This window comes from Pseudorasbora parva, chromosome 10, assembly GCF_024679245.1.
Source record: "Pseudorasbora parva isolate DD20220531a chromosome 10, ASM2467924v1, whole genome shotgun sequence".
Lineage (NCBI taxonomy): Eukaryota > Metazoa > Chordata > Actinopteri > Cypriniformes > Gobionidae > Pseudorasbora > Pseudorasbora parva.
In genome coordinates, this window is record NC_090181.1 from 4,431,813 (window position 1) to 4,456,897 (window position 25,085).

General features: G+C 38.0%; 1 protein-coding gene across 1 annotated transcript in view; it reads left to right on the top strand.

Annotated features, from left to right (window-relative positions):
- sntg2 (syntrophin, gamma 2) overlaps positions 1 to 25,085 on the top strand; it is a 115,165-nt gene that overhangs the window by 66,560 nt on the left and 23,520 nt on the right. Inside the window, exons 9-14 of the mRNA XM_067454917.1 lie at positions 714 to 841; positions 8,545 to 8,674; positions 13,639 to 13,677; positions 13,942 to 14,058; positions 20,213 to 20,284; positions 23,912 to 24,121. Coding sequence (XP_067311018.1) covers positions 714 to 841; positions 8,545 to 8,674; positions 13,639 to 13,677; positions 13,942 to 14,058; positions 20,213 to 20,284; positions 23,912 to 24,121 — 696 coding nt within the window. The remainder of the gene's footprint in view (positions 1 to 713; positions 842 to 8,544; positions 8,675 to 13,638; positions 13,678 to 13,941; positions 14,059 to 20,212; positions 20,285 to 23,911; positions 24,122 to 25,085) is intronic.

The following is a 25,085-nucleotide window of genomic DNA, read 5'->3' on the forward strand; positions in this document are numbered from 1 at the left end:
ATTCCTCCAGTCTTCAGTGATCATGATCCTTCAGAAATCATTCTCAGATGAGGATTCATTATGAGTGTTGGAAACAGTTCTGCTGCTCTTTAATGAGGGAAAGAACTACAATCCCATGAAGCATTGTTGAGTACGCAGTCATGTAAAAAAATTTTTTTCCAATTTTCAAAAAAATATTTTCATTTATCATGTTATGATTCTCCTTGTAGCTGGTTGGTTTGGTTCATGGCTGATAGCGCTTTAACAAGACTTTGAAATTCCTATGGGAGAAATGAACGGAAAAAATACTTCCAGAACCAGCACAGCTGAAAAAGTGGATGAGCAAAAGTCTACTTATATACCTCATTGGCATATTTGTTCTTGTTTTAAGCATAAACTCACTTTAATTTAATAATTTTATCTAAGTATCAGAAGTCATGAAATCGTATCTTGCATCGGTGTATCAAGACAAAAATACTGCGTGAGAAATTATGGCATGTGTGTGCATGAAAAACCCTGTATTTCTGTGAGGCAACTGTAATCCTCATTCATTTGTAAAACAGTGCAGGATAACGTTGAGCCAGAGTTATTATCTGTCGAGTCCGAGCGGATGCCTTTGAATCGCGGGTTGTTATGGAGCCGCTGGCACCGTGATCAAAGGCCAGCGGATGGCACTAAAACGAGATGCTTCTGCTCTGCCCTCTCACTCTCTCCCTCTCATTTATTCCATCTAGGCCCCGTCGTCGCCCTCCTCACCTTCGGCTAATGAACCAAAGTATGAGAAACGCTGGCTCGATGCCGTCACCCTCCCTCTCTTCATGGCCCGAATCTCTCGACGCAAAGCTGGAACCGACAAATTAAGGTACGGTAATCCGCTGCGCCGCTGCACGAGCTGTAAGGTTTGCCACGCGGCCGCTCCGAATGTTGGTTTTGCAAGCATTTTTCATTTAGGTGAGAGGATGTTAAATCCAATATCTATGCAGCGGCATGCCGTGTCTGGAAAGGTCAGCAATGCAGCAACCAGCGAGAGGAGCACAGGTCGAAAAGAAGTGGCTCTGACTTTAGTCAGCTGCCTGCGAAAGCAGAACCATAGCATATCGCATAGTCAATCGGAAAGAAAAGACATCTATAAATAACCAGTTTAAAACTCAAAGGTTGTGATTGCAGCAGGTGAGCAGAGAGAGTCGTTTCTCATCCTTAATTAGGCAGAATGCATAATCTGAATGTGCATTTGCTTCGGGAGTTTCATTTCTGACAACTTAGATGTTAACCCTATAAAGCCTGCTGTATCATGTTTAATGCACAAAAGTCTCAGGCCTGAAAATGATCAACATGGTAAAACAACCTGTTGCACAATATATATACGTATATAGAAGATAGAAGATAGAAGTTTATTTGTCATTACAAATGTACAAGTACACTGCATGAAATGTGTCTTTTGGAGCAAGCCTCCGGGCTGCAGCAATTTACCAGCGCTGCCACGTATATCTATATTATAGAGTGAAAACTGATATTTATATGCATTTTATGTTATAAATATCTAATTCATTTACAAATGGTCAGAATTCCATCTTACTTTTTGGCTATTTTTTCTATATATTTTTTCTTCTATTGAAGCAATTTGCCTGCATTATTTCAGCTATAATCGTGTTTAACAGCAGAATTCATGGTGAAAAACTACATTACCCATGATACTGTACAGAAAATTCCACCAATCAGAGAGATTATCTTTCAGAGGTTATCTTTAGCTCCGCCCACTCCCATGCAGCACTGCCATCCAAATTTGTATAGCATGAATTAGCATGTTGCTTACATGTGCTAACATGTCTCGTTTGCTAACATAAATTAGCATTTTGTTAGCAATAATTAACATACTGCTAACATGAATTGGCATGTTGTTAGCATGTTTTAACACTGCTAGCATGTTGCTACCATGAATAAATACTTTGCTTACTTTTTGGCCATAAATTTAAATTTACTTATATTGAAGCCATTTGCCTGCATTATTTGAACTATAATCATGTTTAACAGCAGAATTCATGGTGAAAAACTACATTACCCATTATGCTATAGTTAAAAATTCCATCAATCAGAGAATCGAAGCAAGCTAAAAGTGCCAAAATCTTTTGCTTCGCCCACTCCTATGAAGCATTGTGATCTAAATTTTTGAAGCATGAATTAGTATGTTTCTAACATGTTCTGACACATCTAGTTTGCTAACACGAATTAACATTTTATTAGCATGATTTAACATTTTAACTGTTAACATGACGTTAGCATGATTAGAATGTTTCTGATATGATTTAATACATTGCTAACATGGTTTAACACATTGCCAGCGCGAATTAACACATTGCTAGCATGTTTCTAGCAGGATTTACCACATTGCTAACATGATTTGCATGTTTCCAACTCAGATAGCATGTTTTAACAAATTGCTAGCAGGTTATTAGCATGATTAGCCCGTTGCAGCTTAAATACTCTTATTGTACAAAAGTTTTGACCCCCTCATGAGTAGTTTTATAACTCTCCATCAGTTTTAATTTGCAAAGCTTCATGGGATTGTAGTCCTTTCTCTCACTGAAGTCTTGTACCTTTGTATTTTTTTCATATTTTTTAAATACTTTTTTGCTTCAAATTAAAGTTTGTAGTTTTGTGATTCTCTGCATAGCTTGTTATAACAATCAGGTTCATCTTACTTTGTCCATATAAATATCTGCATCTGCACCAAATAGCATATTTTTGAGTGTGAGTCTGAATATTTTTCCATATTCTCAGTATATCATACTATATGAGACATAAAAACTCAATTTATCAAATATGATACGAATAAAATATATAACATATTTTGTCTAAAGTTTCAACAAACTTCCATTTCAAAAAATGAGATTTTCTGACTATGGTTTCAAATGTCAGGCTTTCCAGGGTTAAATATGTTTTTCTGTTATTGACTTGTTTTTCTGTCCATCAACTGTACTATGAAGTAGAGCTTTTCCCTGAGTATGGCTCCTCCATTGATTTAAATGCTTTTTGAGCAAGTGCATGCATTTTTAAAGACCACATGTGGTGAAAATCTAGTTTTTATGTTGTTTGTGTGTCTATGTGGTGTTTTTATATGCTTTAAGACAAACCATGTGCATATTTAACACCATTGCAGAGTTACTTTCTCCTTAAAACTGCAGTGAAACAAAGACAGTCTCAAAAACGCTGTTTGAAATCAACTTTGTTCTCAGAAATATGTTGTAACCAATCACATCACAAGGGGGCTGAGCTTTGGCATATCATTAACTATCCTCTGAAGCAGTGGACTGTTAGCCTGACAAGTCAGACCCACATCAAGATGTTTGGTCTGGAAACTCACCATTGACAGCGCAATCCGAGGGGCGGGATAAACGGTTGTCTTTCAAACTCCCTCTGCACGCGATAGGATAGCGCTACACCAACCAGAGCAACGAAGGTGAAGCAGAGCTTGTTGACAGATTAAACATTCGCCGTATCCGGTCGGCTAAACTCTGAACACATCTTCCCTTTTTAAGAATGACTTCAGTGCCGTTCTTTGTTCTTTTCTCAGAGAAAAGCTTAACTCCAAGTCTTCCAGAGTCGCGGTCAAAGCTGATTCGAAAGACCGCCGTTCGCCAGTTTCTGTGTTTACTAGAAGCACGCAAACGCAACTCGGCCGTCGTCATTATGGCCCCGCCCACCGACTCTATACACGATGGGATTGGCCCGGCAAGAGTTTGGCGATTACAGCTCAGAAGGGTATTGAGAGTTCCTAGACGACACTCGCGGGCAGATTAAATTTGCTGCCGCTAGGCAGCGTCTAGATTTCTAGGCTAGTGGACTGTCTCAACAAAAGCAGGTTTTCTCAGTTTATTTATCTGTTGATATGAAAAATCTGGTACATTTAGCAATATAGCGGGTGGATTATGTGTATGAGGTACGTGCATTACGATGTTATGACCTTTCTCCACTGAGTGGAGGCGGGGCTCATTTGCATATGCATAGATACATGTATACTAAATGAATCAAAGATGTCGATTTACATTCAAGCTATTTGAAGTCATGAAGAAATTATTTTACAGGGATTTTTTTTTAAAATATGTATTTTTGCTTATCAAAGATTTAAAGGGATAAAATTATTGACCACGTGGGGACTTTAAACTTTTAACATCTAAAGGTGTATTCTGATTTTTGATCTTTAATGGAGGAGTTTTTTTGAAGGATTTCCTTGGTTTATTGAAACTTTAGACAAAATATGTTATATTTAATTTGTATCATATTTGATAAAACCCTTTTATTATTTTAATTTAAAGGGCTGATGAATTGAGAAATCAACTTTCCCTTGAGCTTTTATAACTAATATATGATATCATGTAAGTTTCAGAGCGGAAAACTTCCTTGTTAGTCAAAGAAAAGCTTTTATAGACACCAGGCCTAGAAAACAAGGCTCTCAAATCAATGACGTATTAGAAGGTGGAACCTCCGCCTCTACAGATAGATGTGTACGCCTGCTTATGTAGCTCCGCCCACCTGCTTCTGTAGCCCCGCCCACCGACTCGTGCAGCTAAACGAGCGATAAACACGCCGAAGATGGCAAGATAATCGTTTGTAAACAAGTCTCAGGTTGACACTGGATCTGCAGACATATTGAGATTAAAACACAATGCTATGCTTCTATATTGGATACGACAGGGAATGGTGCAACACACTTACGTGAGTAAAATATGTTTTTATATGCGATAGTATTGCATTGTTACAGATCGTACTGATTATGTGTACGTGTCTAACAGAACATACCTCAGCTGTCACAGGCTGGAGAATCCTTTATTTGTTGGTTCATTGCGATTCGGGATCAAACTCCCAGGGCTCGCAAAGCCCAATGTCCCGTGGCTGTGTTTTCTCCAGATGGGCTACCAAAACGTAAGCATGACGGCAGGCCGGTGCATCTCAAATAAAGTTTTGAGACAGAAAATCATCCCGGCTGCCACTTTAAAAAAAATCCCTCATGTGAACTGAACTGACCGCAGAGCAGAAGCTCATTAAATATGCAAATCTTCTTCAATCCTAGCCAGGGGCATTTACTTCCAAGTCTCTAGTGTGACACGCCCATCAAAACCCAGCGTTCAGGAGAGAGCCTCAAAACCAGTGTAGAAAATAGCCTATTACTTATTTATGATATTTTTGAATGTAAAAACCACACGAACATCATTAGTTGACCTCAGACAACAGTATAAAATAATAAAAAAGCCAGTTCATGACACCTTTAACTCTTGGCAACCGCTAAACTCAGACTCGTCCATCGGATTATCAGACAGAGAAGCGTGATTAGTCGCTCAGAGAACACGTCTCTCTGCTCTAGAGTCCAGTGGCGGCTGCTTTACTCCACTGCATCCCACGCTTTGCATTGCTCTTGGTGATGTAAGGCTTGGAGGAGCTGCTCGGCCATGGAAACCCATTCATGAAGCTCTCTACACACTGTTCTTGAGCTCGTCTGAAGGCCACAGAAGTTTGGAGGTCTGGAGCTGTTGACTCTGCAGAAAGTTGGTGACTTCTGCGCACTTTGACCCTCAGCATGCTCTGACCCCGGTCTGTGATGTGGCCTAACACTTCATGGCTGAGTTTCTGTTGTTCCCAATCACTTCCACTTTGTTATAATCCCACTAACAGTTGAGCGTGGAATATTTAGTAGTGAGGAAATGTCACGAATGGACTTACTGCACAGGTGTCAACCTATCACGGCCCCACGCTTGAGTTCACTGAGCTCCTGAGAGCGACCCATTCTTTCACTAATGTGTGTAGAAGCGTCTGCAGGCCTAGTGCTTGATTTATACACCTGTGGCCATGAAGTGATCGAACACCTGAACTCAGTGATAAGGAGGGGTGTCTCAATACTTTTAGCAATTGAGTGCATATTAAACACATCATAAAAAGGGATTATTGGAAAAAACATAATGGGGCACTTTAAGCAGACAGTTAACCAATATTCTAATGACTGACATTTAGTTGTAAAGTTAGTAAATGTCTAAAGTTGAAATATCATCGAAATAAAGTGTTTCCAACTGGGATTTCACATCTCAGTACTATTCCCTTTGAGTGTCGTTCTTTCTGAATGCGAGATGCTTTCAGATTTCACAGCAGTTTTTTTGCGACAGTCTCCTGTGAGATGATAAACTCAGATTGGCCTTGTCACGCCCAAAGCGTCTTTGCAACATCTCGTCCCTCTCCTTTTGCTTCTATTCTTCTCTCCTTCATTATAAGCCTCTCTCCACGTATGCCGATGAAATCGCCGCTCTCCAGACTAATAGATTTTTTATTGTGTTCTGTCACTCACACGGGCGGCTTCTTGGTTTCAAAGCACTTGGCTACAGTCTGCTGGTAGTTCAAGCAGAACATTACATTCTCCAGGCAATTTCCATCAGAAAAAGGCCAAGCGCTGAATGGCTGCATCTCACACATGGTCGGCATTAATTGAAATCATGCCATTTATTGAATTGCTTTATTGGAAAAGTTAGAAAGTGCAAAGCTGCTAAAGATGTGTTGCTTCTCATGGAGTCTTGTTCTCTCTTGACAGCATGCGTTAGAAATGTTCATCTTCAAAGCTTCTGAAAGCCCTTCGCATTTGTCCTTCATTAATCTACATCCTAAAGGCCACAATGGAAATAATTGCTCAAAAATATGTTTTGACCCGTCAGTCACTTTCTGTCCGACTGTCATACTGACAGCTATCATTAAAATGTCAGTCCGGCAAATCAAAGTGTAATTCATCTCCGAGCACACACTGAAATTAAATGTCAAAGCCGCCCCATTATATACAATTGATGGTGGAGTGAGCGTGACAACATGTCTTTCAACAAATCCATTCCTCGTGAATTTATATTGTTAGCTTTTCACGTTGAAAACAAACGGACATAACCAGGTCTTGTAATCTGAACTGACGGCTGTGTTTGAGCAGACTTTAGATGCACTCGTTTAACTATGAATGGGAGGAAGTGCATCACGTGATATGAGGAATAAGTCCCGCCTTCTAAACGAAAGAAAAAGACTCTGCAGCTAAATGCAGAAAGTTATTAGTTAACTTAGTTATTCTCTATTGATATTGCTGTGGTCTTATGGCATGAATAAGTGGTTTATTTTCACCAGACAGGGGTGATTCAGGTTATACTATATATATATATATATATATATATATATATATATATATATATATATATATATATATATTTTTTTTTTTTTTTTTTTTTTTCTCTTATTAATATTTTAATTCCATTTCTGTGTAAAGCACTTTGAATTGCCACTGTGTATGACATGACATGTGCTATATAATAACCTTTCCTCCAGCATTAATGGCTCTGTTCAGTCCTCGTGTACTGCTGACCTGTGAGATTATTCTCTCTGCTGCTTATTTAAAAATAGTTTGTGAATGCCTCTGAAATGATATACAATGTATATTTCAACCAGAGATATGCTTGTCACTCGACCTTCCTGTTTTAGAATCGATAATGACTTATAATTATTATTATTAGTAGTAGTAGTATTAGTTGTAGTAATAATTTTATACTTTTTGTCAATGTATTATTGTAATGCATTATTAATATTATTATTAGTATTAGTAGTAGTAATAATGTTTTTAATTTTTATTCATTTATTATTTGTATTAAATTTATGATTTATTTATGATTTACTTTATTATTTTATATATTTGTTATATTTAATTATATTTAGTAATAATGTATTATTACTATTTTTATTATGACAGGTATTGTTTATTAGTTTATTATTTTTGTGGAATTTATTATATAGTGTTATGTATTTATTATTTACTTTATATTATATAACTTAAACTACATTATTATTAGTAGTAGTAGTAGTAGTAGCTAATACTTCTATTTTTATTATTTTTATTTAATGTATTATTTACTTTTATTATAAGTAATAATTTATTATTATTATTATTATTATTATTATTACTACTAGTAGTAGTAATAGTAATAATAATTATTATTATTATATTTGTATTCATTTATTAATTTTATTTATTGTTTACTATATTATTTTATTATTTAATATATTTGTTTTAATTATATTCATTATTTATTTAGTAGTAATTTATTATAATTAATATGTATTTACTTAATTAGTTTTATTTTATATATTTTTATATTAATTATATTATTAATTTAGTAACAATTTATTATTTAGTAGTAGTAGTAGTAGTAGTAGAAGTAGTAGTAATTCTTATTTTTTATTAATTTATTTTTAATGTATTATCATTATTATATTATTATTTTATGAGTTGTAGTAGAAATACTTTTTTATTTATTTATTAGTTAATTATTTTGTAGTTTTATTATTCCATATATGAATTAATGTAGTAATCGTTTGTTACTATTAATTTACATAAAAAAACACCCTAATAATAACTGTAAAATCCAGCTATTTCATGCATATTTATAAATTTCATGCTGTTAAAAAGCAGTTTGATTTCTGTCATAGTATTGTGTGCCAGTGTTGTACTTTCTTGAGTGAATTTAATAGATTCTTTTTTATTCTCTCCTCTTCTTCCAGATCGAACAGTTTTGAAGTCATCGCCTTAGATGGAGTTTGCACGCATGTTCTTCAGTTTTGCACGGCAGGAGAAAGCACAGACTGGCTTCAAGCAATATCAACCAATATCAACGATCTGACGCAGGAGAGTGTAAGTAACGTGCATTATCTGCTGAGGATGAGTGTAAGTGAAGCTGAGAGACGCCGGGTTCAGGGCCTGTGTGTGTACGGGGATGAAGTGGACTCTGATGAGAAACACGTCAATTAAGCCTCATGTTTCATGCATCGACATTCTGCTGCAAATGAAGCACCGTTTATGACAGTTCTTGGGTTGAAATATGAATATGTAACTGGAACTTTGCTGTGTTCAGACTTTCTGCATCTTACGCAAAACATTTGCAAGAGAATGCAAAAGCAATGAAATATGTTTTCCTCCCATCTCATATTGTTTACAGTCCACCATATATATATAATACTCTATTTGTCGGTCTTACAAAGTCACGCATGGGTTCTGTTTGGCCTCAGTATCAAAAGAGAAAATTAGAAATGATATTTCAACAGAGACAAGTGTCTGATGTAGTCAAGCCTACTTTAGGAGAACGTTTTCTGTAGACTGCAGCTTTATGAGCCGTCGAAGAGAGCACAACATGTTGTTTTAGTATAATTTCTTATATTTATTCCTCTCTTTTTTTGCTTTGTTTTGGAGTCCTCTCAAGTTTGAGTGAAAACAATCCTGTCTTGATTATTTATTAGTAAATATAAATATATACTTAAAGGGGCGGTGAAATGCTGTTTCATGCATACTGAGCTTTTTACACTGTTAAAGACTTGGATTCCCCTCCTAAACATAGACAAAGTTTCAAAAACTAATGTTGGGCGTTTGATGGAGTATTTCTGTGTTAAAAATACTCCTTCCGGTTTCTCACAAGTTTCGGAGAGTTTTTTTCGAGTATGGCTCGACTTGACGTTAATAGAGCGGAAGGTCCTTGTATGGGCCGTACGGGCTCTTCTCCCGGTAGGGTGCGCGCGCGTGACTAGAGCGAGAGAGGAAATGCACGCCCATAAACACTCCGCGCCGCGCTCCGATTTATTCCTCTGGGTGACGTCGAGCGACTTCAACGCTTCAGCACAGCATTCCCGTAAGGCAGCGCTGCATTTGACCCGATTTGAACGCAGAAATGACAGGAAGCGTCACAACATCTCTTCAGTCGCGTCGCAAAGTGGATTTCTACGCCACTGCTGTCACAGGACTTCACCAAATCATACCAAAGAAGTGTGTTTTTGACGGAGCGGTCTTAGCGATAAAGGTTCAGTCCTGCTTTGGAAGCAGTCGGTGAGTAAAACTGTCTGTGCTGTTGGCTATCGTCGCGTGAGTAAACATCAGTAAACGACACGATCGTGTATAACGTTAGTTAATTTATCAATGGAGCATGCGATCTATGGTGTGTGTTTAAATACATTTGTTTAGCTGACCAATATATGTGTCAGTTTGTTTATTGTAAAACCACCCAAACATAAACCTAGGGGACGTTCTCATGGTTTCTCACAGAACGACACTCAACGGTTACTCCATTGCTGTTCTCTGTATAACGTTACACTAGTCTGACCTGCAAAACCGTTTTGCTTGCTACTGCTAAGGTTTAGTCACATACAATAGTCCATAAACCGAATCATGTCCTCATAAACTGCGAGTAAACACACACAAATGTTGACAGGCCACTAAATACAGTCCATACCACAGAGACGGACGTCCTGCTGCTGCTCTTTCTCCTGTTCAGTTTATTTCAGCCTCCGAATGATTCTGGGTCATATCTATTAGCTGAGATCGATAGCCATGGGCTTCTCCACGCTTGAGGACGTCACCGCTTTGCGCACTCGTCATTCTTTAGCTCCGCCCACACGATACGCCTCCAGGCACTCGTTTTTTCCCGGAAAGACTCGGTACAGCCCATATTTCTTTTATAAATATAATAAAACTAAAGACTTTTCGGAGATATGAAGGATGCAATACTACTCTATAGGTACTCAAGATTGACATGAGATTGACTGAAACTGAGTGTTTCACCCCCCCCTTTAAAATTTTACATGTCAGAGATGCACATAACAATTTACATGTATATTTGTTGTTAACATGATTTTTTTTTTTTTTTTTTTTTTGCGTTACTGGGGATTAGGGAAGAATTTGCTCCATTGTCCTTAAATTATAAAACAATGCAGAAATCATTAATTATTTTAATTATTCATTATTTAGGGCGCCATTTCTATTATATTTTCAAATATATTCATTATTTATTTATGTATTTTAATTTGTTATTTTGTTATAGAACTAAGTATAATTTTATATTATTTATAAATGTCATAACATATATATATATACACACACACACACACAATACACATACAATATTATATTGCAGTATATTAATTTATTTACTTTTTTATTTAGAAAGATATTGCAGATATTTTTCGTGAGCTTCACCCCTTATGAAGGGATTGTTTGTCTCCAAAAACTAATAATGCATTGCTTTCTGAAAAAAGGCAACATAAAGGTCAATTGAGTGTCTCCAGATTCATGCTTTCTTGGGCCCAATTCATAAGTCATAATGCTGCTCTCAGAACCGAGTGCTTGCCAAGAATATCGCCTAACGATCTCATTTCCTGTGAGTTGTTTTAATTAGTGCACTGATGATCCAATGGGCTTTTTCTCCGGCATGCACTAACTGACTGTCACACAGCTGCCTGTTTTACGTGCAATTACTGCGCTTACGTCACCTAATGATGGAGACGGAGACTGATTGCTGAACGTCCAATTAAGAGCTGATTGTGTGTGCGAGAGGGAAGCGGAACTGTTATTGTGGTGACCTATAACCTATAAATAGAGCGTGTGACACATGCTTGAGCAGCGAGGATGATGGGAGATGAGTGTTGTTTGACACATTCTGACCCGAGAGCGGATTATTGGCTGATAAGTCGACTTTGGCTGTGATTCACTGGCACGCCGATATACTGTCAATCACTGCTGACAAGCGTGACTTATTTAGAAAGATAGCAGCCCTTAAAAGCACCCGCTGTTTGTGCACTTCATGTCTGAGTTTAAAATACATTCTTACTATATCTATAATGCATTATGAAGGTGTGTAGACGGTGTGTTATAGGACTATATGCTTTTTTTTAAGAATGTCAATTATTAATAATATTTGCCTATTCATGGCTTAACCTTTAGTGAAGAGTGTAATACATATTTATACAATTTAGTCTGTTTAAACTGCATTATACACTATATTGCCAAAAGTATTGGGACACCCCTCCTAATCACTGAGTTCAGGTGTTCGATCACTTCATGGCCACAGGTGTATAAATCAAGCACTAGGCCTGCAGACGCTTCTACACACATTAGTGAAAGAATGGGTCGCTCTCAGGAGCTCAGTGAACTCAAGCGTGGGGCTGTGATAGGCTGACACCTGTGCAATAAGTCCATCTGTGAAACTTCCTCACTACTAAATATTCCAATGTCAGCTATTAGTGGGATTATAACAAAGTGGAAGCAATTTGGAACAACAGCAACTCAGCCAAACTGGGTTTGGCCGTTGCCAGGAGAATGGTACTTGCCTGACTGCATTGTGCCGAGTATAAAGTTTGGTGGAGGGGGGAATATGGTGTGTGGTTGTTTTTCAACTTGCTTGGCCCCTTAGTTCCAGTGAAAGGAACTCTTAATTCTTCAGTATACCAAGACATTTTGGACAATTTCATGCTCTCAACTTTGTGGGAACAGTTTGGGGACGGCCCCTTCCTGTCCCAGCATGACTGCGCTCCAGTGCACAAAGCGTCGGTCCATAAAGACATGGATGAGGAGTTTGGTGTGGAGGAACTTGACTGGCCTGCACAGAGTCCTGAGCTCAACCCGATAGAACAGCTTTGGGATGAATTAGAGCGGAGACTGAGAGCCAGGCCTTCTCGTCCAACATCAGTGCCTGACCTCACAAATGAGCTTCTAGAAGAATGGGCAAAAATCCCCATAAACACACTCCTAAACCTTGAGGAAAGCCTTCCCAGAAGAGCTGAAGCTGTTAGAGCTGCTAAGCGTGGGACGACTCCATATTAAACCCTACGGATTAACAATGGGATGGCATTAAAGTTCATGTGCATGGAAAGGCAGGCGTCCTAAAACTTTTGGCAATGTAGTGTATATACTTTTATACTGTATGTGTTACCACACTGGAAAATAGACAATTTCTGAAAACATATGATAAATAAACAGAAACAATATTATATCATATTGTGTATATATTTTTGTATGTGTATACAAAAAAAAAAAAAAAAAAAAAAATATATATATATATATATATATATATATATATATATATATATATATATATATATATATATATATATATATATATATATATATATATTATGAAAGGACATATGCTGTTGTCATATGTATGATGACATATCATATATGATTTGACATGATATTGAGCTACAGTGATATTGCTGAGTCGGATATATTCACACAGAAATAATATTAGTTATTAGTAAATATATACGTGTATATTAAAGAATACAGAAAATATATTTTCTGATAATATATACATTATATTAATTAATGAAAAATATAATAAACTATAGTATAGATCTGAATGATTATATTATATTATATTATATTATATTATATTATATTATATTATATTATATTATATTATCAGTTAAAATTATATTAAAAAGCATAGCAACCATGAATAAACCAACACAGCAATATTACTGTAGCTCATCTACTATTATATTATATTATATTATATTATATTATATTATATTATATTATATTATATTATATTATATTATATTATATTATATTATATTATATTATATTATACTATATTATATTATATTATATTATATTATATTAATTATATTATATATCATATATCATATATTATATAAATTATAATATTGCTGTATCATGATGTATATAAAGTATTTTCAGTAACTTATTAAAGAATAAATAGCTGGTAACTATAGTTGTAATTTGTATATTAAATTTTAATATTAAATAATGATAAATATACAGCCTAAAAAATATGTTCATTGATTTGTAAATGTTTCCATTTGTTTCAGATGAAGACTGCGAATAAATACTGTCCTCCGGATGATCAGGTGGGTCATGTGGGATAGAAAGTAATTATTATCCTTATTGTACAGTTCTTTTACAGCCTTGGAATATGTCATAATCATAACAATAACACATCTCACTGCGATCATGTAATGACCTCTGGCTCTTTGTTGCGTTTTGATTAGTAATTCATAAGCAGCAGAGAATAATTCAGCCATATTTACTCAGGAGAAATCCAATACTGGCAGAAGAAGCCCTGCCAATGTGTGCTGAACACACACAGATGCTGGTTTGATTTTCTCCTGCAGATTGTCCACATGGGTTGGGTGTGTGAGCAGCTCCAGAGCGGCGACGCCGAGCCGACACAGCGCTGCAGGTTTGTGGCTCTGAGAGGCTCGTCTCTTCTCATCTTCAGGAGTCCTCCTGTAAGTTCATGCATGAGTCTGCAAACACTCACACTCGCTCTGTGTCAGTATTCAGTCCTGCAGAGACGGCCGGTTAGCCTAGAAATCTAGACGCACCCTAGCGGCAGCAAATCTAATCTGCCGCGAGTGTCGTCTAGCAACTCTCAATACACTTCTGAGCTGTAAACTTGTCAGGCCAATCACAGCGTGTATAGAGTCGGTGGGCGGGGCTTAACATAATGACGGCCTAGTTGCGTTTGCGTGCTTCTAGTAAACACAGAAACTGGCGAATGGCAGTCTTTCGAATCAGCTCTGACCGCGACTCTGGAAGACTTGGAGTTAAGCTTTTCTCTGAGAAAAGAACAAAGAACGGCACTGAAGTCATTCTTAAGAAGGGAAGATGTGTTCAGAGTTTTGCCGACCGGATACGGCGAATGTTTAATCTATCAACTAGCTCTGCTTCACCTTCATTGCTCTGGTTGGTGTAGCGCTATCCTATCACGTTTGAAAGACAACCGTTTATCCCGCCCCTCGGATTGAGCTGCCAATGGTGAGTTTCCAGACCAAACATCTTGATGTGGGTCTGGCTTGTCAGGCTAACGGCCAGTATATTCTGGTGATGTTCGGTTCTTGAACGAATCATTCTTTTGAGCCGGTTCTTAGCAAGTAACCAGTTGAGAAGGTTCATTAATCGAACTGAATCGTTCCAGGTTGATGACGTAAGTTCGACAGTCCAGCTGTCGAAGTTTGCCGAGGATGATTGAGACGCTACTGGAAATGTGCTTCTTATGACTACTGTTATTAAATAACATTTTATCAAAACCTGCAAAAACCTTTCTGTAAAGAGATTTAAATACATTTTACTGTAGTTTATTATGCATGCAAATTATATTTTAAGTTGCCAGGCGAAATGTACAGTATTGTTCAAAATAGTAGCAGTACAATGTGACTAACCAGAATAATCAAGGTTTTTAGTATATTTTTTATTGCTACGTGGCAAACAAGTTACCAGTAGGTTCAGTAGATTCTCAGAAAACAAATGAGACCCAGCATTCATGATATGCACGCTCTTAAGGCTGTGCAATTGGGCAATTAGTTGAAAGGGGTGTGTTCAAAAAAATAGCAGTGTGGCATTCAATCACTGAGGTCATCAATTTTGTGAAGAAACAGGTGTGAATCAGGTGGCCCCTATTTAAGGATGAAGCCAACACTTGTTGAACATGCATTTGAAAGCTGAGGAAAATGGCTCGTTCAAGACATTGTTCAGAAGAACAGCGTACTTTGATTAAAAAGTTGATTAGAGAGGGGAAAACCTATAAAGAGGTGCAAAAAATGATAGGCTGTTCAGCTAAAATGATCTCCAATGCCTTAAAATGGAGAGCAAAACCAGAGAGACGTGGAAGAAAACGGAAGACAACCATCAAAATGGATAGAAGAATAACCAGAATGGCAAAGGCTCAGCCAATGATCACCTCCAGGATGATCAAAGACAGTCTGGAGTTACCTGTAAGTACTGTGACAGTTAGAAGACGTCTGTGTGAAGCTAATCTATTTTCAAGAATCCCCCGCAAAGTCCCTCTGTTAAAAAAAAGGCATGTGCAGAAGAGGTTACAATTTGCCAAAGAACACATCAACTGGCCTAAAGAGAAATGGAGGAACATTTTGTGGACTGATGAGAGTAAAATTGTTCTTTTTGGGTCCAAGGGCCACAGGCAGTTTGTGAGACGACCCCCAAACTCTGAATTCAAGCCACAGTACACAGTGAAGACAGTGAAGCATGGAGGTGCAAGCATCATGATATGGGCATGTTTCTCCTACTATGGTGTTGGGCCTATTTATCGCATACCAGGGATCATGGATCAGTTTGCATATGTTAAAATACTTGAAGAGGTCATGTTGCCCTATGCTGAAGAGGACATGCCCTTGAAACGGTTGTTTCAACAAGACAATGACCCAAAACACACTAGTAAACGGGCAAAGTCTTGGTTCCAAACCAACAAAATGAATGTTATGGAGTGGCCAGCCCAATCTCCAGACCTTAATCCAATTGAGAACTTGTGGGGTGATATCAAAAATGCTGTTTCTGAAGCAAAACCAAGAAATGTGAATGAATTGTGGAATGTTGTTAAAGAATCATGGAGTGGAATAACAGCTAAGAGGTGCCACAAGTTGGTTGACTCCATGCCACACAGATGTCAAGCAGTTTTAAAAAACTGTGGTCATACAACTAAATATTAGTTTAGTGATTCACAGGATTGTTTTGATTGTTTGAAAAAAAAATTTGTACAAAATAGTTTTGAGTTTGTACAGTCAAAGGTAGACACTGCTATTTTTTTGAACACACCCCTTTCAACTAATTCAACTAATTGCCCAATTGCACAGCCTTAAGAGCGTGCATATCATGAATGCTGGGTCTCATTTGTTTTCTGACAATCTACTGAACCTACTGGTAACTTGTTTGCCACGTAGCAATAAAAAAAATACTAGAAACCTTGATTATTCTGGTTAGTCACATTGTACTGCTTACTGTATAAATTTACACGACTGGTTTATTCTTTCTATAGGTTACTTTTGGCATGTAAAATATATCCACGTTTACGCATGTCTGTAATGTGTGCTGTATGTGTGAAACTTTTAGGAATCTAATCCAAGATGTGCATGGGCAACTGATTGGTCAGTCGTATCCGACGTAAAGGATCCGAAAATGAAACTGTAACCACAAACACAAGTGAACTGGTTTCATTAAATAGACCTTCATTTTATTAAAACATGAAGAAAAAAATCATTCTATGGTAGGCTATTGGCTACTTTAGACATAAAGAACATATCCGCGTTTGTTGATCAGTGCCTGTCATGTATACTGTAGCTGTGCTATTTCTGTCGAATCCGACGTGAAGGATAAATGAATTACCTGTGAACACAAACACCATTAACTTAAGTGAATGAAAGGCAATAATCAGCTAAATGCACTCACACAAAGCACTTTATTCGATTGTTTCAATATGTATTGACACAGATGACTTTATTTGAATGTTTCCTTGATATAAGATGACACTGAGATATGCATAAAAAAACATACAAGAAAGGCATAGTGGCATCATTGCATGATAACGTCAGGAACCTATGAATCAGCTTTTTGAACCAGTTCATTGAGCCGAACTGTCTGAAAAGAACCGGTTTGTGGAAATGAATCGGACTTTGCATCGCTAGTATCTTCACATGTGAGACAGTCAGGGCTTTCTGGACACTCACACCATTGTTTGGACAAACAGCACTGCCATTAAACCAAGCCATTATTGGAGCTATTGCAAGGTTGTGTTACGGATGTGGTGTACGAACAGGCAGGAAACGCAGGAGATGAGATCCAATGTATTTTAATAGGAATAAACTGAAGACAGAGCACAACACAACTTATCATTACGGTGACCAGACACAAAGATTGAGTGAAAAGGACGAATTTAAATAGGGAACCAAAACAAGTTATTTAACAGGACACAGCTGGAACAGAATGAACTAATGATGGTAACCAAGGGAACATAGAAAAGGCGGGAAAAGAAGGTGACAAATCAAAACAACCAGAAAAAACCTAACACACAGGCCGACATGTAACAGGTTGCTGTGTCGAGCTATAATAAAAAATAAAAATAAAGCTACACTGTGTAACTTTTTTAGTTAATTCTTAGCTAAAAACACTTAGTTCTTTCAAAAATATGTGCTCATTAATGTATATTTACTTCTTTCAAGTAATAAAGCATTCTCGTAAGTTTATAATATGCCATTGAAAATACATACGGGTGAGGGGTTCGAATGCCAGTCGCCATGTTGCTCCTCCATCTTGAAAGTACATTAGCCAAAGAGGGACATACCCGTGAATTCAAGCTTCGCCTTTCGCGTTTTAACACTCGATGGCACCGTGTCGAATGTGAAGAGGGGGATTGCCATGTTAATCTTGGACTAAATCGGCCACCGTAGGAGTTAAAACGAAATCAGAATTGAGAGGAACAGAAACTATTATTCACTGGATGGTCATAAACCTTTACACCGCTAGATGGAGGAAAATATCACACAGTGGAGCTTTAAAGTAAGATATTTTCTCAGCTTAGTAATAATAGAAAAAAGATTGGATTCATGACTAACATGAAAGCATATTACTGTAGCTCAACAATTTATTATATTATATTATATTATTATATTACACTCAAAAAATTAACTTACGATGCTGTTCACTTTATTTAAGCAAATCATCTTGATTTAACACCATTATATCAGGTTTCTGGTTCAAATGTAATTGATTCATGTTAAACTGACTTAAAACCGTTACTCTTTGGCATAACTTGATGTTTTTATTTTGAAATAACATGATTCAATCAAGTAACCCAATCAAACAGGACATTCACTTCCCATCATGCTTTGCAAATGGGCTGAATTTGGAGAGTAAATGTTTAAAAGTGCTATTTTATACATTTCTAACGAGATGAGAAAATGGAGAGACTTTTTAATGTTTAAAGTTTTATGTTGGAATTTAAAAGTGTGTGTTATGTGTGTGTTTTTGGACGTTATCATTGTGGTGAAGTGTAGAGCATGTGCTTGGTCTGAGGATCTGCTAATAACTATTAAAGTTATTTTAATAATAAAAAACAACCACTTTGGGCATGCCATGGATGTAACAAAACCATCTAGCCAATACAATCCTGTAATGTAAAAGGTTTTGTAAATGTTGTAAAAAAATAACATTTCACTAAATCAAAATAATCCGTTTTTTTATATTCTTTTAAGAGTAATTAAACGTAATAGTTTTGGACAAAATTAAGAATGTTAACCTGATTTAACTAAATGGCATTGAATTAGCTTTACGTAAAAAAATTACATTTACCGAAATAAACAATGTTAATTAAATTCAACATAACCCAATTACGTGGAACCTGTTGACATAAAAGTAAATCCAAGGTATAATTTTTTTGAGTGTAATTATATTATTAGTGCTGCCACCTTTTTGTGAGTTAGATAAGTCCACACACACCCTTCTCATCTCTGTGTGTGTCATAACTGTCTGACGCACTCACCGCTAGCCTAGCTTAGCACAAAGACTGGAGGTAAACGGCTCCATCTAGCCTTCTGCTCAATAAGTGACAAAATAACGCCAACATTTTCCTATTCACATGTCGTTCCTTGATCATTACGCGGGAATGAGAGCCAGGAAACCTCATACTGCAATAATTGTGCGTTCAGAATGGCAGGATCATATTCTCAACATACCCAGAGTCTTATCCTACAAAATGTGACAACATTACCTGTCCTTTGGTGGTCTCAGACTCAGGACATCCATTCTAATTATGTATAATCAATCTATTACTTTCTAATGGACTGTGGCGAGGAAAAGCCATTACCGCGGTTATTTGTGACAAATGTTTTATCTTCGCCATTAAGCCTGAAGACACAGGTTTCATCAGTTATGAAATACAACCCTGTACTTTGTGTTGGCACTGTTTTTGTGCTTCCATTTTACTTCCTAATGCAATGTGATATTTAGCTTCAATTCACGTCGTCCTCTATGTGACTCAGTTATTGGTGCATTAACGTTATTGTAAGTGGATTTGATAAATTTTGCGACCAAAATCTCACTTCTGATATTTCATTAAATGTGCATTACTGAATTAATAAAGGGAGAGTTGTAAGGAAACATAGCATTTAACATGCCTTAAAGCCAAGAGAGACATTCAGCAAATTCATTAGCATCTCATTATGTTTCAGATTTAGCTCCGTGTGCACAGAGAGAACAGACTGTTAAATAAGCGTTATGTCTCTCTAGGTCACGAAGAGGTAATTACTTCAAACTTTTTAAAGCAGATGAATTTTAATAGACATGGCAGCGGTGAAATCTATTTCAGTCGAGAGAATAAGACAAGTGACTGGTAAGTTGACCAGCGAGGCTAACATGCAAACACCACGAGCATTGTGTAGTTGGTTGTGAGACCATGGCTTGTGTTAACTAATGGTTAACAGCCTTGAACTAAAGGATTGTAAGTTCAAACCCACAGGAGTTGATCCAGAGACCTCAGCATTGTGCTTTAACCTCGGGTTACTGCAGGGAGGCCAAAGGGAACCGCTAATTGCCTGCTGACTGTGGATGTGTTGTTATGTAACGCCATGATTTCTTTCTGTGTGTCTGTATCAGGTCCTGGCGTCAGACTGGGCTCAAGCAGAGGCTAGTTTTCACCTCTGTGAGGTTCTCTTTAAGGTTCATAAGGTAAAAAACACACACGGATGGCTTTATAAATAGATGCACGTTGCTCTGTATGTCTTTTGTTTGTCAAAGTGTACATGGATTCAAAATGTACTTTCCCTGTCCTAAGTCATATCCCTGTCTTACTAGGCACATGAGTAATCAGTGCATACACAGCCAAACCAAAACTTATTCAGACACCTTCAACATTTTTCTCACATTATCACAGTTTATTGGCTATAGTTTAGAAAATGTCTCAGAAAATTAGAATATTGTGAAAAGGTGAAAAGGACACCTGGTGCTCTAATCAGCTAATTAACTCAAATACCTGCAAAGGCCTTTAAATGGTCTCTCAGTGTAGTTCTGTAGGCTACACTATTATGGGGAAGACTGCTGACTTGACAGTTGTCCAAAAGACAACCATTGACACCTTACACAATGTCAATGCAAGGTTGCTAGGCAACGTGGGGGAGAGGACGCTGGCGTTGTCTGTTCGCCGCTTCTCCACCCACAAATCATGTTAATGTACTATTAGATTTAGATTTTATTTTATTTCCTTATGTTTGTGACTAGTCTAACAGTCAGAGCTACAATTGGGGCTGTTGCTGATTGCTGGCAGCCACTGAGAGGACGTTGTTCGTCGTTTCGCCGTTTTCCACCGCTTCTCTAATGTTTGTGTTTGAATTGCTGCGGTTGGTTCTGGTTTGGAGGACATTTGATGTTTCTCGCCGCGACTGCTCACTGGTGGTCTCCCTTGGGCTTGGGCTGCATGGTGGCTGAAGTTTGCACCGGGCTAGCGTCATCTGGGCCATCGTAATCGGCGTCCGGCGTGATGTTGGGATGTTCCGCTTCTCGGCTGCGCCGCTGTTCCGTCCTGCATTGCGGCCGTGGAGCGGCTTGGACTTCTGCGCCGACCCCGGTGTGTCCACAGAAGTGCCCGGAAAAATGTTCTGCCTCCTGCATGGTGCTGCGGCGATCCCCATCGTTTGAATCGTCATGAAGACCCATCATCTGGTCTTCAGCTGTCGTGCCTCGGCGATGTCATCAGGACACTGCCGCTGGGAGAAATCTGAAACATGGAGTGGACCACAGTGTGCTGCGGAGCTAACAGAGACTTCCACCATCAGCTGTTTTCTGTTCACCATCAGCTCTGTTTCTGTTCACCATCAGCTCTGTTTCTGTTCACCATCAGCTCTGTTTCTGTTGACCATCAGCTCTGTTTCTGTTCACCATCAGCTCTGTTTCTGTTCACCATCAGCTCTGTTTCTGTTCACCATCAGCTCTGTTTTCTGTTCACCATCAGCTCTGTTTCTGTTCACCATCAGCTCTGTTTCTGTTCACCATCAGCTCTGTTTCTGTTCACCATCAGCTCTGTTTCTGTTCACCATCAGCTCTGTTTCTGTTCACCATCAACTCTGTTTCTGTTCACCATCAACTCTGTTTCTGTCCACCATCAGCTCTGTTTCTGTCCACCATCAGCTCTGTTTCTGTTCACCATCAGCTCTGTTTTCTGTTCACCATCAGCTCTGTTTTCTGTTCACCATCAGCTCTGTTTTCTGTTCACCATCAGCTCTGTTTCTGTTCACCATCAGCTCTGTTTCTGTTCACCATCAGCTCTGTTTCTGTTCACCATCAGCTCTGTTTCTGTTCACCATCAGCTCTGTTTCTGTTCACCATCAGCTCTGTTTCTGTTCACCATCAGCTCTGTTTCTGTTCACCATCAACTCTGTTTCTGTCCACCATCAGCTCTGTTTCTGTTCACCATCAGCTCTGTTTCTGTTCACCATCAGCTCTGTTTTCTGTTCACCATCAGCTCTGTTTCTGTTCACCATCAGCTCTGTTTCTGTTCACCATCAGCTCTGTTTCTGTTCACCATCAACTCTGTTTCTGTTCACCATCAGCTCTGTTTCTGTTCACCATCAGCTCTGTTTCTGTTCACCATCAACTCTGTTTCTGTTCACCATCAGCTCTGTTTTCTGTTCACCATCAGCTCTGTTTTCTGTTCACCATCAGCTCTGTTTTCTGTTCACCATCAGCTCTGTTTCTGTTCACCATCAGCTCTGTTTTCTGTTCACCATCAGCTCTGTTTCTGTTCACCATCAGCTCTGTTTCTGTTCACCATCAGCTCTGTTTCTGTTCACCATCAGCTCTGTTTTCTGTTCACCATCAGCTCTGTTTCTGTTCACCATCAGCTCTGTTTCTGTTCACCATCAGCTCTGTTTCTGTTCACCATCAACTCTGTTTCTGTTCACCATCAGCTCTGTTTTCTGTTCACCATCAGCTCTGTTTTCTGTTCACCATCAGCTCTGTTTTCTGTTCACCATCAGCTCTGTTTTCTGTTCACCATCAGCTCTGTTTCTGTTCACCATCAGCTCTGTTTCTGTTCACCATCAGCTCTGTTTCTGTTCTGTTTTCTGTGTTGGTTGATTGTTTGTAGTATTCTATATTTTTACTTGTTTTTCATTTTTTGTGTTATCCCCCCCCCCCCCCCCCTCCCCCTTGTTGCACTTTGAGATTCTTCGGAATGAAAAGTGCATTATAAATAAAATCTATTATTATTATTATTATTATTATTAATGCAGTTGTATACCAGGAAGTTTTGGATCACTTCATGCTTTCTGCTGCTGACCAACTTTATGGAGATGCAGATTTTATTTTCCACCAGGACTTGGCACCTGCACACAGTGCCAAAGCAACCAGTACCTGGCTTAAGGACCATGGTATCTCTGTTCTTAATTGGCCAGCAAACTCGCCTGACCTTAACCCCATTGAAAATCTATGGGCTATTGATGAGGAAGATGCGATATGCCAGATCCAACAATGCAGAAGAGCTGAAGGCCACTATCAGAGCAACCTGGAGTCTCATAACATCTGAGCAGTGCCACAGACTGATCGACTCCACGCCACGCCGCACTGCTGCAGTAATTCAGGCAAAAGGAGCCGCAACTAAGTATTGAGTGCTGTACATGCTCATATTCATCATATTCATTCTTTTCAGTTGGCCAAGGTTTTTTAAAACTCCTTTCTTTGTATTTGTCCAAAGTAATAATCTAATTTTCTGAGATACTGAATTTGGGAATATATATATTTATACAAATTTATTTTGTGTCAAAAATACACTCGTTCAGATTTTTTTTTTAAAGAAACGTACACTTATATTCATCAAGGATGCTTTAAATTGATCAAAGTGACAGTAAAAGCATTTATAATGTTGCAAAAGATTTTATTTCAAATAAATGCTGTTCTTTAGAATTTCTATTCATCAAAAAAATCCTGAAAATAAAAAGCAGCACATTTTCCACAGAAATATTAAGCAGCACAACTGTGCAATCCAATATATCCAGACACTGACTGGAGTAATGATGATAAATTCAGCTTTGATCACAGGAATACATTACTCTTTACTATATATTCACATAGAAAACAGGGATTTTAAATTGAAATAATATTTCACAATAAAACAGTTTTTACTGTATGTTTGATCAAATAAATGTAGCCTTGGCGAGTTTAAGAGACTCCATACCAACTCCAAACTTTGAATGGAAGTTTACATATTTATATTTTTTAATTTTTCTTGCAAAAAACAAACAATTTATCTGCTTCACATGAAACTTTAATACAGGTCTCCTGTGTCTCTTTTTTGCTGTCTAGCTATGGATAGCCGAAGACTGCTGGATACAGACCAAGTTTTATATGGGCCTCCAGCAGGACGGTGAGCTGCGGGACAGTGAACCCTTCTGCTTTAGTGTGCTTGTGGGTCACGGCCAGAGCTTCTGCTACAGCGTTGAGCTGGGCTCAGACCTAGTGCTGTGGGAGAAAGCCTTTCAGAGAGCCGTGTTCATGGAGGTGCAAAGAGTACGGGTGAGTACTGACACTCAAAGGGCTGAGCAGACTTACACAACTACCAAAACTTCACAAAACCGATATATACAGGGCTTGACATTAACTTTTTTGCTCATTAGTCACTGTGGCTAGTTATTTTCCAAAGTTACTAGTCATTTAACATTTTATCTGGCCACAATTTTGACATTGATACCATGGAGAAAACTGCCATATAGATATTTTTAATATTATCTCATAATTTGTCAGCAGGAATATTAGGCTGTTGTCACTTTAAGACCTGATGCACGGATCCATTACACTGTTACACATGCGTTTTCTTTCTTAAGTGTTTACATTCACCTAAGAACACTAAAAATCACACAGAACTGACTATGTTTACACAAATACTCGCTAAGACTGGCATTTTGACATTATTTAGTGTGTATTTGACTGTTTAAGCACAATAGCTTGAGCTTGAATGAGGCTTAATGTACGCACTTCTGGTTGTTTTACATTTTAATTAATCAAGTAGAATGAGATTTTCACAATAACTTTTGCCCTCATTGGGAATTGCTCATTCACATTATATATTTCACCGTTTAAGGCAGATTACCTCTGAACCTCTTGTCAGTTTCATATGGATTACGCTTTCTGTAGATGTAATTGTATTTGTGACTGAGGCAAGTATAAAGGAAGTTTTGGTTAATTTTTGTGACGCGCACCAGAACAGACACAGCAAAAAGCACATCCTGTTCAGGGTCATGGGCGGCCAAGGCTCATTGATGCACATGGAGTCCATGCCTCAACGGTTCTGGGCTGTTTTGGCAGCAAAAAGGGGACCAATGCAATACTAGGTCATAATGTTATGCCTGATCTGTGTATATTTGCCTGTGTGACCTCACAGATCCTGCAAGACATCTTATATGTCAAAAGATCAAGGCATTTCATGATTCCTCATGACCCCTTTAATGACATTTGAGGGGGTTTATATGTGTGTGTGTGT